The 15,591-nt window shown below is 40.8% G+C and overlaps 1 protein-coding gene across 1 annotated transcript; it reads left to right on the top strand.

Moving 5' to 3' along the window:
• The first annotated feature begins 5,846 nt into the window (after positions 1 to 5,846).
• LOC127627310 (protein sprouty homolog 2-like) lies at positions 5,847 to 15,356 on the top strand. The gene is made up of 2 exons (XM_052103656.1): positions 5,847 to 6,374; positions 12,297 to 15,356. The coding sequence occupies exon 2, from the start codon at positions 12,368 to 12,370 to the stop codon at positions 13,217 to 13,219; it is 852 nt and encodes a 283-aa protein (XP_051959616.1). The 5' UTR covers positions 5,847 to 6,374; positions 12,297 to 12,367; the 3' UTR covers positions 13,220 to 15,356.
• The last annotated feature ends 235 nt before the right edge of the window (positions 15,357 to 15,591 follow it).

Here is a 15,591-nt window from a genome sequence, read left to right as displayed (position 1 = left end):
CATTGGCTGTCACTTTCCCTCAGCCACTTGACCTTTCTTCCCCTGTGCTTGTCCGTCAAGTCTTGGTTTTGACGGGGGGCGTGGCCTGGCAAGACACTTCCTTTCCATCTTTTGTTCCTTCTCTATCTCCGGTCATAATCATTCTGACCTCTCCAGGAGAATGATGGCTGACATTATCTCTTTCACTTTGTGTTATTTACCTTCTTGCTCCTTCTCTCTGCCTCTCTGCAGTCTATATACCTGCTATAAAGTGGTGTTAGGAGAAAAGCAATCACTTGGTATTTCAAGTTCTGTTTTGTAAATTTAAATAAGCACATGGTAATTTTTTCCTCATTAAAAATAATATACTGGATAAATGATAAAATAATATATAAAATAAAACTTTTTGAAAAAACATGTTTAAAATGATGTACACTCCAGTCTAAAGTGGACTTTACATAGGGCTGGGTGCACCCCCATGTACACAACAGACACAAGCGAACAGGCAGGTCTGGACTGTTTTAAAGATACTCTTAAAAGGACATGCTGGAAACTCTCTCTCCATTTGTCTTCTTCCCTCGCTCTATCAGAGCTCAATCACACTTAATTCTGTCTTTCGCCTCACTCCATCCGTCTCTGTCATCCTCTCTCTCTCTTTTTCTCCTTCGCAGAGCCTTTGCTGATGCACTCCTGGCCATTAATAAAAATTTTATACATAGTCAGGAAGTGCATTTGCAGCGGGAGCGGCTGGAGGCTCTCAGGACGGCAGGAAATTAGCCTCTGGCTGGCGGCCAACTCTGCTATTCCGAGGGGCCGTGGGCTCAGCCAATCAGAGAGCTTGCTTCACTTAATGGAATATGTGTACTTCACCCCCAAACTATTAGCAACAATTATGGTGTGGCACGAGGTGGGGTTGGGGGAGGGAGGGGGGGTAATGAAAATATGTGTCTGTGTATTGTGAGAGGAGTTTTGGGGTGAGATTTGGTGGATATGGATGGATTTTTACTGTGTGTGTGTTTGAGTTCACATACTTTAGGAAAAGTGTTGGGGATAAGTTAAATAAAGTAGTGATTCTACTAAACATATTTCAGTAGCGTGGCCATCACATTGTGCAGCTTTTTCCGTAACAAGCTACATTTTCCAACAAATAGCGCTGGAGTGTCACAAAATGCTTCATTTGACACATTTTATTGCGAACGCCGTAATGAAGCTGAGGGAGTAATCAAATGCATTTTCCTAAACTGTCCTCTCTCTCTCATTTAGCACTGTAAAATCTAAATAATTTAGGTGAATCAGTTCTTTTGGAATGTTCATCTAAATTAATTGAAAATGATAAACCACTCCCTTATATTTCCATTCCCTTCTTTAGCGTTGGGAACTCTGATTGATTTTAGTGAGTCGGTTTCTTTCAGATGTACAGTAAATGAACTAGTTCACATAAATGATTCACTGATTCAAAGGTACCGGTACTGTGCCAGAAGACACACACAAAAAAAGCATAATATTTAGTTAGTTGCTGCTGTTATTAAGTAAATGTATGCTCAATTTAATGTTGTCACCCTATTTGTTTTATGTCACATTAATTAAATTAAATCAGATGATATAGATGAATTCTGAAATTAGAACTTTTCCAGATTTTTATGTATCAACAAATATTACTATTACAAAGAATAAGCATCTAGACTTCTAGGGTTATGTTATGAGTAACTTGTAGCTTGGGGAGCAACAGTTTCAAAGTAGCTTCCCCAACACTTTTTGGGAACAAAATGTTCGCCGGAAGTTTGCAAATTCTCTTTGAGGACAATTCAGTCATGCCAACTCTCGGAAAGATTTAGCATTTGAATGTGGGTATGACATATTGATAGATATTGGTCTTGGCAGACTACATCTACTATGCTGCTGCTGCAGAAGAGCAAGTACAGAGACTTGCTACTGCTAGAAAAACACACGCATACTGAGTTAGCTGCTGCTGCTGCACAATGAGACAAAACAATCCCAGTGCAGCAGATCTAGGCAGGTGGAAGCTGGGGTGGAGGAGGGTTTCAGAGAAAAACACTCGGCTTGCTGCAGAGAAACCAACTTAATTACAAAATTGAGCCATTTCAATAAAACACAATGAGAGAGACTCAAGATGATTGGTTATACGATATCAAGTCAGAGAACCAATCAGCTTACACTAAAGCTGATCGGCTTCACGTCACATGTGAGTAAGGCGATTGGCGAGCCGATTGGATGGTAAAACCTGGAATCACTGACATTGTGGAAACCAACCAACAAATAAAATGACCAAATAAACATCCTAAATATTGTGCTTATGAAAATGCAAAAATGTATTTGTTTGGGTTAGGTTTAGGTGTAGGGGTAGGAGTAGGGGAAAACTCAATTTTACAAGAATTTAAGTCAATGAAGAGTTTTCATCATGCTAGAAAAACAAATGCTTCTCTTCACCCATGTCCATGTAATGGTGGGTGATGATGTGTAAGTATCTCCATGTGTGTATGGGACCAGGCTGTGAGAGGGGCAGTGGGGAACAAGAAAGAGAGATAGAGGGAGAGGGGTGGGCATTAATTCTGATCAGATACAGATGGTGCTGTTTATGCATCTCAGTGGTACAGAGCAGGAGGATGAGGGGGCTTGACTAGTTGTTTGGAGGAATAAGCTCAGCTTGAGTGCGTAGGGTTAAGACCGATTATAAAAATTATACTTCAAGGAATCGGGCCGAATGGCTTGCTGCGTCATCTAGGGTTTAGTTCAAGCGCTACGGAAGAGACATGGCTAAGGGAGTGAGGGGTGTTTTGTAACTCAATCTAACATCTCCATCTACACTGGTGGCTTGACATGGGAGGTGATTTTTACACTAATACTGTCATAATAGAACACACACGCACATCCACACAAATGCTTCTGTCCCTAGTTATCAAAGTCCACTATCAGACGTCTATGAGCAGGGGGATCAACTTGAGCTTTTGTTTGTTTTCCTGACTAGCTGGTGTGGTCTGCTTTTCATTGGCTCTCTTTTCCTTATTTGCGTTTCCAACAGACAAACGGGCAAATCTTTCCCTCTTGCTTGCACACACAGGATACAGTGCCGCTAGAAATGAATGACTTTGTCAGTGTGCCGGTCATTAACCAGGCCATTTAACATTGATCCTCCTATGGCCCTGTACTCCCTCTCTCTTTCTTTCTGGCAGTATGATTGTGAGCCATGAGGTGAGGTAGAGGCAGAGGGGAACTGCCTTGGGGAGAATGAAAGATAGTCAATGCTCCGTCAGACCCACATACTGATAGAACGAGAGAGTACTCATATATTGGAGGTCACCTTGACTTAAATCTTCTCATTTAAATTTTTTTTCTATCTTTCTGAGGTAACAAGTTAATGAAATCACTGTATTTAAACTGTTATTTAAGAAGCTATTGAAATGCATTTCTATGTCAAATGTAAATTCACAACTATGGAGATGTTTCATCAGTCAACCAAGTGTTTGGAATGTATAGTATATTATTTGGGAAATAAATTAGCTTTAACTAAATAAATACATTTGACATAAAGGCCTCCTTAATACCTCTTCCAGCAGTAGCCTTAGTTTTCCCCAGGAGGTTTCCCATCCAGGTACTGGCCAGGCTCAACCCTGCTTAGCTATAGTGGGCAATCAGGCAAGAGCTGCATGGTGAGATGGCTGCTGGCCATCTGTTGATCACCCAAAGGCATTTGCATTGCTTCAGAGGACATATATTTATCTTTATTTATTATTTTTTTTAGGACAAGAAAGAAAGTCATACACATCTGGGATGACATGAAAGTGGGTAAATTATGATAGATTTTTCATTTTTGGGTGAACTATCCCTTTAAGTTTTTGTCACAGTTCTCATATTAAACTTATGTATACAGTAGATAATTTCAATATACATTTCACAGCCCTGCATCCTTCTATGCTTCACAATGGTTACATTTTCTGATATGACAAATAATACAATTATCAATGTTCTATAAAATCCCTCCTATCCTCATAGCATATTATTTACATTAGCATATAGAGAGAATATAAATGATACACATTACATTTTGCACAGAGTTTATGTTGATAATTATATTTTCTGTTTTAGAGATTGAGCTGTTCTGTCATGCAATTTGGACCTCAGGTTGAGTGTGTTCAGTATAGAGAAACCTGATTCACTCTCCACTCTTAGCACTGTTTGGCCATCCTAGCTATTTCCCTAGACAGGAAGCCAGGAAGCACCCCTCTTCCTGCCCCATTACGCACACAGACACACACACATACATACGCACACACATCCACAAAAAATGTGTCCTGTTACCTTGGAGATACCGTCCATTTGCTATCAATAGGCTGACATGAACACAAATGTATATACTCTATATTTAATGCTCTACATTTCCAACCAATACATTCACAATCTATCACAGTCCATGCAGGAAAAAGATAAAGTTTTAAAAAATGTTAACCATAAGTAATCCTTTATTTACTCTTCTAAATGTCCAATAGTTCACACTCATGGTGCTTCATTTGTTCGTAATTGATCATTTCACAGCCAGCTTGTTGCCATTGTGATAAGGCATCACATTGTCTGCTGGCAATGACTGAACTGAACAGGAAAGGAACATGGGCTGCGTTCCAATCCGTCATGCACTCGATTGAGACTCTGAATTATTCACTGTTCTAGGATGTAACCTGCTCTGTGACAGCTGGTAGCTGGCACAAACACGTCAGAATGGGTCAATTCCCAAATGTTGAGTCTAAATGCAAAGCTCTTAAAAACAGCATGCCATGATGTTCATGTACAGTATCTTCACACTCTGTGCATGTCAATTGTGAAGTTCTAATGTTTCTCAGAGTTTGTCTTTTTTTTTTATTGTCATCTACTTATGTATCGCATTACAGTGCCCCACAATTTAAATACTTAAGCCATAATCAATGAATTTCATTGCATTGATTATATTAGATTCAATAATATTATTCTTATTAGCCATTTTGGCAAGTACTTTCAGTCAGTTGACCTCAAGATCACAGCAGGGCCCTAGCAGAGTAACTACAGGTGTAGTTCATCACATTTACAATGGGCATGTTTAGACAACTTTTATCTTAATTTTGAACAATATATCTATTTCATTTTTATTTTAAAACCTAACAAACTTATTTTTGCGAAATGTTTTGCTTTGAAAAGTGTGCTTGTATCTTTCATTAAAATGAATGCCAGTTGGTTGACATTTTGTTATGTATTGCATTGACATTCATTAATTTTTAAATGTGGCTAAAGTGTCCAAATACTTGTATATCAGGGAAAGATAAGCAAGAATGTACAGAGTAGTTGATATGTCTTTGCAATTCTGACAGAGCGGTTCTACTCTTTATGGTTCCAAGAACTGATACATATTCTACCATGAACTTCTTGCCAGTTCTCATGTTTCTTCTCTCCCTCTCCTTCATTGTTTTCATCACCTATCATATTGTTGACTCATATCGTCTTTCTCTTTCTCTCTCTCTTTCTCCATCTCTCTCAGTCTCCTTCTCTCTCTCTTTATCTCCTGTTCTCTTCCTCCCTCTCTCCATCTTGTTAGGCTTAGCTCAGGGAATCATATAGAACAGTCCCTGAGGGGGAGAAAATGAGAGATTGGGTTTCAGCCCGATGATGCCACATAGCCATTAACTATCTCCAGCAAAACCAAGTGCCCCCCCCCCCTCCAGCTCGGCCCTCCCTCCATTTACCATTCATATCCAAACTCCCCTTCCCTCCTCCCCTTCCCATCTCGCTCCCTCGCTCTCCCCCTTACTGTTTCCCACCCTTCATCTCTATCTCTCTCTCTCTGTCTGTGTCAAACATACACACACACACACATTGAGAGTGAGTGGATGATCGCACAAGCAGGAAGAGCTGACCATACACAGATAGTGAGAGAGAGAGAGAGTGAGAGAGAGAGAGAATCCAGCACTCTCAACTCGTACTGATAGAAGACAAACTGCAGAGCCTCTGCTGCACTCTTTCCACACTGTTAAGTGGAAGTACTTCTAAAAACCCGACGTTACTTTGCCCCCCCTCCCCCACCCCCGAGGACATTTTTGTTTCTTTATCAAATAAATTGGGATATTCTGTGTGACATGTTGCCCTCATTTCTGCGAGAATCGTGGCTTTCCTCTGAGTGCTCTTTGAACGTGCAGTGCTCTGGCTGTTCCCTGATAAAGGTTGTTGGGGTTCTTCACAAGGAATGACTGAGCGCTGAGGAACCAGGATTGTGTGGGACACTTGTAAAGAAACATCAGGAAGCAGAAGAGAGAAAACTGATCAAGAAACCATAAAGGAAAGAGAGAAAAGCAAGGAACAAACAAATAAAGATAAAACACTTTTTGGGTGCAAAATGGATCGCCCTCCTTTTAGGGGTAAGTGCTTCTTTATTTCAATGTCTTTTAGTCTTTATTCACTCTTTTTGGCTCTCTTGTTTTTTTCTTCTTCTAAATCTAGATGTTCCCGGAATTAAATATAATAAAGTTGACAATATAACACAAGTGAGAGTTGATCGCTGCATATCGTGTAGTGCCCTAAACTCAAGTCCAACCCGGACCAACCCGATACACAGAGCTCCAGGCATACAGGCATGGAATTGATTGTCCTCAAGGTTAGATATATCAATACTATCCAGTTTGTGATGGCAGGGGCTGATGGAGAGTGGGGAAGTGGATTGGGAGAGGACATGGGGCAGCGCTTCACGTGCGCAAAACACACGGGTGTACGTGAAGTGTAGTCTCTGTTTGTTTGTAGAGAAAACTACCAAAGAGAAGGGAAGTGTTTGGAACTGTTTGATACATTTCTTGGAGTGGAGGGTGGCAGTGAGACGTTTTTGTAAATGAAACACACCCAAAACCAAAAAGTTCTTGAGGGGCTGAAATCTCTGTCAGTTGTAGCAGATAATTGTGTTTATACTGTTAAAATATTTTGCCATATCACATATGCTTTCATGTGAAACTACTAAGTGGTATTTCGAGTTACCATTTTTTGTTTCATTGCATTTTCACCAGTCTTTCTGTAAATTTTTTCTATCACTCATTCCATCTTTATCTTATTTATTCCTCTTTCCTCTAATTGACACTCCCTCTTCCAATTTTCAATCTCTCTTTCTCTGTCTCTCTCTTACACAAACTTTCTGGTCTGCAGTGTCTATTTCAGTCCTTCCTGGGGGTCAGATTTGGCACATCCGGAATCTCATACAGTTTATTGTAATTCAATCCCAATGTGTTCCCAAAGGGGCAGATCCCAGGGTCCTGGTGCCTGACAACCTCAAGTCAAGCCTTTAGTTAAGCCTATCCCCTAGAAGTCTATATAGACCTCTGTAGGGCCCCCTGCCCACATATGACTACCTTCTAATCAAGCATCAGTCAGCAATTGCCAATCTGCCAATCTATCTGAGTCAGACAAAAAAAAAAAAAGAGAGAAAGACGAGAAATGGAAAATGGATATCTCTAATGACAGTTAACCTGCAGGAAGTCAAAGTTGCCTGATGGCTGGCTGGAGAATAGCTAGATGCTTATCAGCTGCAGTAGGGGTCAATGTAAGGAGACTAGAGTCTTTAAAATAGCACCACATCATGATGTCATTGGCCCAGATCCCATCATTGCCCCCAAACATAGAGACAGAATGAGTGCCTCATTCACCTGACGGCCACACCCACTGGTTTATCAACATGATCACATGAGAACTCGACATGTTGCTAGCGGATGTTCCAGTACCCTGAAATCGACCCCATTCTGCTAAGCTACCCCAAGCGCCATCTACATCAGATATTTTGCATCAGTTTAAACATGTTTACCTTTTCTGGTGGCTCAAATAGTGGCGCATTACGTGAGCAACCTCTGAGATGAGGGTTCTGGTCCCATAGAAACCAGAAAGTAATTGCGTCCACATAATCAAAGATGAGCGCGATTCTGAGGTTGCATTTTCCTGCTAAGATAAAAATTTTACTTCACTACTGGTTAGGCTTAGGGTTGGGGTTTGGGTTAGAGTATTTATTACATGATTTACAATTAAAATTATACATCACTTTAGATCTACTCTCTGGCTATATCCCCCTAGAATCCGTTCTTTAGCTGTGTCCATTCTAATGTTGTACAAGGACCCTTTACGTGTTGACTGTTTTGCCTTTTCTTATTCGCCTGTTCACTCCTCCCTGTTTGGAGGTTTAGAGTTTCTCTCAGTCAGTGGTGTGTGGTGACTGTTATGAATAATATGCACTCCTTATCCTCTTCCTGCCCTGGATTGGATTACTCTGGCCAAGGATGTGTGCAAGGTAACGGGTGTAAGGAGCCCTGGGGCAGAGCCATAAGGCACAGCTCACTCAGCACTGATACTCCCAGTGCGCAGGGGCCTGTCTTCAGGTTACCCCTCATGGCAGGCAGGGCTGAGTAAACACGGCCCTCTCTCCCCTCTTTTTCTCTGTCCATTGCTCCAGATGCAGCTGTCTCTCGTTTGCTTTACCTGTGCACTATTTTTGCTCTGCGATTCCTTGTGTGTCATTTTGTTCCAAACCCATACTGTTCCATGTTCAAAACAACTTTACAGTAGGAAATAAAACAGTCACATTAATTTGGAACAACATGAGGGTGAGTAAAAATTTTAGGGTGAACTATCTCTAAGCTCTTATATGATTTTTTGGCACACTTTCTTTTTCTCCCTTTTCCTATTTATTATTTAGAACAAATGTCTGTTGCGTGCCTTTTCCTCTTACTATGCTGGTTTATGATTGGTTTGGAAGTAACACAAAGTTAGATCAGGGCACTTGTATCCTGAAAATCAAGTGAAAGACAGACGGCCATTAATGGTGAATGGCTATTGGATTAGCTTTACTTGATATGCAATCAATTTTGTAGAGTCCCACACAGGGTATCCACTTAAATGATAAAACCATTCATCGAAAAATGGAAGATAGAGTCTTCAGATGTGGGACCGGAAAAAAGCATAGACCTTGCAGGAAGCGATGCTTTGGATGAATGCTGGATTGCAGAAACAGATCCCAAACACTACTTTGGAATAGCCGGTCTAAGCCGATCTGTTTCAGAGTAAATGCTGATGTGGTGCAGTTTAACCTTCCTATTTCCTTTGACATTCACAGTCATCACTCAATTCAAATTATGTGTATTCTAAATCTTAAAGAGATAGTATACACAAAAATCATACATTTTTGAGTCAACTATCACGTTAAGCATTTTCAACAAGTTTCGGCATTGTTTAAAGGAACTATTTTGGAGGTCATGGTCACAGCTTAAGATTGAGAAGACTTAACCTGACAAACACAATCAACATCCCAGTGCACACTGTAACAGTGCAAATTGACTTGAATCAGCACATCCACAGTCTATTGAAAGTCCTCTAAATAAACAGCCAGCAGAACTTTGTGAGGCACAGTTATCCACGGCATAAGTTTAAGAGAAACCAATTGTGCTAACTACATTTTAGAGACATGGTAGTCCAGTACATTGCCCCAGTACGGCCTCGCCCTAGTGTGTTGTCTGGGGCACATGGGCTGAAGAGTGCTCTGGGACTTGGTAGGGAGTGGTAGAGTGCTCTTTGTTGGGGGGTTGGAGAGGTGGGGGGATCTGCTGGGCTTCCTGATATCAGCGCTGTGCCTGCCCTGCCACTGAAGTGTGGCTTATTGATCCTCTGGCACCCTGGTTGCTGGTGTTGGGTGGGGTGGAAGTATGTGTTTGGGGGGGGCTTTTATATAGCTGCTTCTGCTGTGGCCTTCTGCTTTACAGATGACTTTGCAAATGTGCTATGCCCAGTGACAGAGTTAGCATGGGGACCACTTTTGGAAGGACGTTTTCGGTTAATGGTTGGTGGATTTCCATTGCAGTCATGGTCAAAAGAGTATACATACACTTGCCCAAGACATAACAGCATGCAGAAAAACTAAGGATACACTAGCCTTCGGGAAATGCAACATTTGTAGGTCTAGTTTGGGTCTGTTCCTTCATGTGAGCACTGCAAGTCAGTGGAAAGTTCAAAATAATCTCCAGTGTAGCAGCAAGTGATAAATACTCCCAAGTGCTGACACACTTGAGGAAAACCACATGGAGAGGACATGTGCAAATGCTCAAACAAATATGCAACCAAAAGTGCCTGACATGACACAGATGAGCTAACCCAAAACTTCCTCTCTGGCTTGCCTGCAGATGTGAGACTAAAATCCAATGTTGATATATGGCCATATGAATATCAGACTGTCTGTCTGTCTGTCTATGAAAATCTACCATTTTGTTTGCGATTTAAAAACATATAAAGTACATTTGCAAACATATAAGTGGAGAACATGGTTTTTCATACATGATATATGTTGTAATGCATCATATACTGTGCGTATTTGGTAAAATAATTAAAATAAACTAGAATATACATATAAGAAAATCGCTATTTTTGTAGTAGTATGAAATATAAGTCGCATATTTGAACAAGTACAGTATGTGACACTTTTTATATTAGTGAAAAAATACATGTGCATACATGCTATAAATGTGTTATAAATGTATTGCCATTTACCATATTTCTGTATGGGATGTTTTTGAACTCAGGGCCCAAATAATGAGCTCATGGAAATGAACAGCAGACCCTTTTCAACAATTAGATGGACTGATAGGACCTGACTACAGCTCTCTGCTGGGTTTGATGTAATTACTCTCCAGGACTTCTCTTTTCTCCTCCGTGTAATTTGCAAATGCATTTTGTGCTTCCGACCTGGGCCGCCTTATCTTGAGTCTCTGCCTGGGCAGTGGGGGCTGGGGAGGATGCTATCTTACCTTTATTTTCACGGGAGCATTCTGGGCCTTTACCAGGAATTCAGCTGTTTTGGGAGCAGACATTGCTGCTTCTAATCACTGCTCTTGTGTATAGCTTCCTGTTCCTTGTTATGCCAGACACAGTTCTCCTCTCCTGTCCTGTCCTGTACACTAAATGTAAATAGCATCCAAAAGCATCTTTTGCACAAAGTGCAAATAGTTTTAGATGCTATTTGCACCCCGGTGCAAATAGTGGCAGATACTATTTACACCTCTAATTAAATACTAACATACAGTATAGTGGCATCACAACAGGATGTTAATTGTGTTTATTTATAGTCTCACAGAGACTATAAATAAACTATTTATAGTAATACCGTGTAGTAATACCATGGTTAATTGCATTAAAACTATGGCTCCCACAAAAAAAAAAACACAAAAAGAAAACATGGTTGCCACAATATTACTATAGTATAAACATGGTTAATTTGACCTGGAAAAGACCTTCCTCCCAACTCCCTGACCTTCACCGTGACCAAATCACTGTGAGGCAATCAACCTATATTCAGTTTTATTAATTATTATAAGGAAATATTTACAAGAAACAGGATGGAAAAAAGCGGGACAAAATGCACAATCGAACCTGGGTCGTCCACACCAAAAAAGCACATCCACACCATTGTTACACCCCACACCACTGCAACAACACTGGGAGTTCAGTTTGTCTTTAATTTGTGTTTCTTTTGGACTATTGAAGTTCAAATAGCTGCACTGTGTGGCAGGTGCTATTTACAGCTAGTACAATCTGAGATTGCTTATTCTAATGCAAATCTAATTAAATAGTAAGTCTATGACAGATGTGAAGAAAGGGTTCTTCAATCTCTACATTTCTCTATGGAATTAAACAAAACCCATCACTAACTAAACCAATGCAGTTTGGTCTTGCTTGGCTATGATATCCCAATAATGCAAGCAGCTTGTTTCCCAATTTCTGGTTGCTTATTTTTTCCATGCACATTCCAACAACCATGTTGTTCCTGTTTATGGAGGATAAGGCTTAACAAAAGAAGGACTGTAGGGAGGAGCTGCAGCAAAGTCATCCAAGCTGCTGAGGAAGAGATACCTCAGGATACTGACACTAAGCCTTTTGGGTTCCCCAGTTTCTCACAATTCATTGCTGTCAAATTCTTTACTCTGGTTCCCTTCCCTTGTGTCAACAGCTGTGTTCTCCAGATGCTAAATTACAGCGTGATGTCAACGGCGTTATCACTCCATCCTCTGTGTCTAATAATAACCTTAGCTTTAGCCATAGACTATCTTAGTGAAAGGGACTCAAACGGACAAGGGTTTCAGCTATTAACTTATATGTTTACTTATATGGTTAGTTCACCCAAAAATGAAAATTCTTGATGAAATATACATTTTTGCGAACTATCAAGTGAACTATTTCTTTAAACTTCAAACATTTAATTGAAAACTTCAACATTTCATTCTGAATCTAACAATGATGGCTTTATTTCTATTCTTATCTTACTGCAGGTTTATCTGATGTGCCCTGATATTGGTCAACCTTGCAACTCAGCCCCTACCTTCGTGGCCCTGGCAGCAGAATGGATCCAGTACCTCCTTTTCGGATGGACCCTGAAGGCCTGGATCTTCAACAGGTCCCTGTATTATCCATTGACCAGATCCGCGCTATAAGGGCTAGTAATGATTACGTAGAGCGCCCTGTGGTGCTGGAACCTGCCTCTCAGGTTGGCATCTTCTATGCACACGATGAGCGACATTCTCAGATGCCTCGCAGTCAAAGTCAGCATCAACATTCCCACTTGGCGCACTTGAGCCGTTCCAGTACCGTCAGCTCGATGTCCCGTGGCAGTGCTGCCTCAGATCAGAGACTTCTCACGGGACTAACACCATCCCATTCTGGTCTGGCCACTGTGGTTAGGTCCCAGCCCAAAGGTGACTTGAAACCGGACTCACTAGGCAAAGGACTGGCTGACGGCGAGGACTTAGGACTGCACCTCTTCATCTGTGAACACTGTGGTCGCTGCAAGTGCCAGGAGTGCTGTGCTCCTCGAAGTTTGCCCTCATGCTGGACCTGTGGCCAGCGTTGCTTGTGCTCTGCCGAAAACATCTTGGAATATGGCACTTGCCTGTGCTGTGTCAAAGGTCTGTTCTACCACTGCTCTGCGGATAAAGAGGACAACTGCGTTGACCGGCCCTGCTCCTGCGCCCCGGCTCATGCCTGCTCTCGTTGGAGCGCCATGTCCTTTTTGGCTCTCTGCCTGCCCTGCCTGTGCTGCTACCCCCCTGCCAAGCTGTGCCTTACCCTGTGCCAGCGTGGCTATGACCACGCCAATCGTCCTGGCTGCAGATGCAGCAACACCAACACTGTGTGCCGCAAGATCTCTGCCACCAATCCTGCGTCCTTTCGCAAAACCCTGGAGAAGCCTGTATGACAGGTTGGATGAGCCTCTTGTATTCCTTCTTGAAGTGCTCAATGAACTGACCTTCTCTAAACCAATCAGGCCTCCCTGGATCATGTCCATCCTTATGCACACTCCTTCCCCTTTTTAGTAAACCTTTGTCTATTTATTTATGTATTTATAAGATTTTCCTAGATAGGGTTGGGTGATGCGGACCATATGTAACACGAACAGGAAGTAAGCTATCCGAAAATACAAAGGCTGTATTGGATAAATGAATCATCTACAGGCTTGGATGGCATTGTGAAAGTTAGTCTTAGTCTTCAACCTTGGGCAAACTGTTGGCAAGCTGGCTCACTTTAGATTCTACATGGATAAAGGGGTGCTGGTTAGGGAGAAACAAGAGCCTAACCAGAAATTCTGACAGTGTAAGCCAATTTTGTTTGACACCAAAAAATGGGACCATTTGAAATTAGAATATTAAGCTCACCTAAGAGGGATGTGTTGTAAGAGAGGCAGTCAAAAGAGACACTGTGTGTTAATGAGACTGTGTAAGGAGAGACTAAGGTAAAATGTGTGTATGTGTGTGTGTGTGTGTGCATGTATGTATGTCTATGTGTGCAGTCTCAGGCCGGCATCTGTAGTCAGCAAAAGCCTCTCCTTTTATTTTTAGAGGAGCTGCTCTAAAAAGATAAAGTGTCTGGTCAGGTTTCCAGCTCAGGGCAGCCTGACGCCAACTGCTCCTCAACTCTTCTTTCTCTGCTGCACATTGTGCTTTCCAACTGCTGATAGGATCCTTGACCTTTTATGCATCCAACCACGCTGTGGGACCAAACATCATAAGTGACTGTCTGTCCACCTTGACAGTGCTCTCAGGATGAGATACAAGCCATTACATAGAGAGCTCTTGGACAGATTGGCCAGAAAAACCAGTAGGATCATGTCAATGCAGAATATGAAGGATTTTCTATAAGATAAGCTTTAGGTTAACATGAAACCCTCTGCCCTGAGCAGTATCAGTAAAATAAAGCCATTGGGGGTCCTCTTATTCTGCCATACATGGGCCATGAGCATCTCTAAGGACTTTGACCTCTCCTAACTGGCTCCAAGAGCTTCTCTTATCAGCCCTGAATGATCCACAGGAAGTGAGGTAAAAGGAGACTACTGTGTAAGCTGACAGGAAGATGCAATTGTACTGAGACAAGGGCATAGTCACCTGACCAGAACTGGACTGGCATCCAAAACTAGGATGTATTATGAATAAAATCTGATTCAAGTGTGTGTTCCTCCCCAATAATGCACATCCTTGTGAGTTCCTTTGCTATATTTTTGTATATACATAGAATTGTTATTGTATTTGTATTTTTATTCAATTTGGTTTAATCTGGTTGTTATTATTATTACTGTTATTTTATATTACTGTTGGACCTTAACCTTAACCTTAACCTTGTCAGAGGCCTGGCTAATTCTTAAGACTAACAAAAAGGCTGATTTTTTATCGTGGAGGAGAGGTCCCTTGAGGGTAACACTTTTTTAGCAAAATCTTAATATTCTTGATTTTGGTTGCACCTTTTCAAGCCCTTATCACAAATTGTTTTTGCTCTAAAACCAAAAGCAATTCATTACACATATTTCCACATACAACAAAGCATTGCAAAACACAAGAGACTTTACGCTATGTGCAAAATTTCTAGGTGCAAAACAGCCCAGAATTGAATGTTGAAAACATTTTGCTTTATTCAGACAAAATCTAAACAGCCAGAAATGTATGTTTCACAAATATACAGTATAAGACAAAAGATCTTAAGAAATGTATGTCTAGTTTAGGGATAGTTTCAGAACCTAGACATATTGTCTATACTTTTGCTGGCACGACAGTGTAGAAAACATGCATCAATATCCAAATCAATGGTAAGCTTTAAAAGCAAACGATGACAGCCCTGTACAGTGTGAAATAGTAAGAGGGGACCTCTCCTCCACAGCTGCATCCCAAAAGAATGGTTTCTCTGGAGAGGCCATGATATGGATATAGGTTTCAATGTGAAGGTACATGCAATTTACTGGTGCTCTCCACAGTCTCTTTAAGTTAACCACTAAACATTCACCATGTTGTATTAATAAGTATTGCTTTGGTACATTTGGCATCTTGTAAGTTGTAAAAGAATTAAATAAGAACATATATATATATATATATATATATATATATATATATATATATATATATATATATACACAGTATATATAAATCTATACAAATGAATATATTATATATATATATAAAAAGGTATATACATTTTACACTTTTTTTTGTTGCTAATATTATCGTAAAGCCACAGATATTTATTTAAATGGTTGTAAGGATAGCTATGTATTTATTTTTGGTGAATGATGAAAAGAAATTTAAT

Source organism: Xyrauchen texanus, chromosome 34, assembly GCF_025860055.1.
Source record: "Xyrauchen texanus isolate HMW12.3.18 chromosome 34, RBS_HiC_50CHRs, whole genome shotgun sequence".
Taxonomy (NCBI): domain Eukaryota; kingdom Metazoa; phylum Chordata; class Actinopteri; order Cypriniformes; family Catostomidae; genus Xyrauchen; species Xyrauchen texanus.
This window is presented reverse-complemented; position numbering and strand designations above follow the sequence as displayed.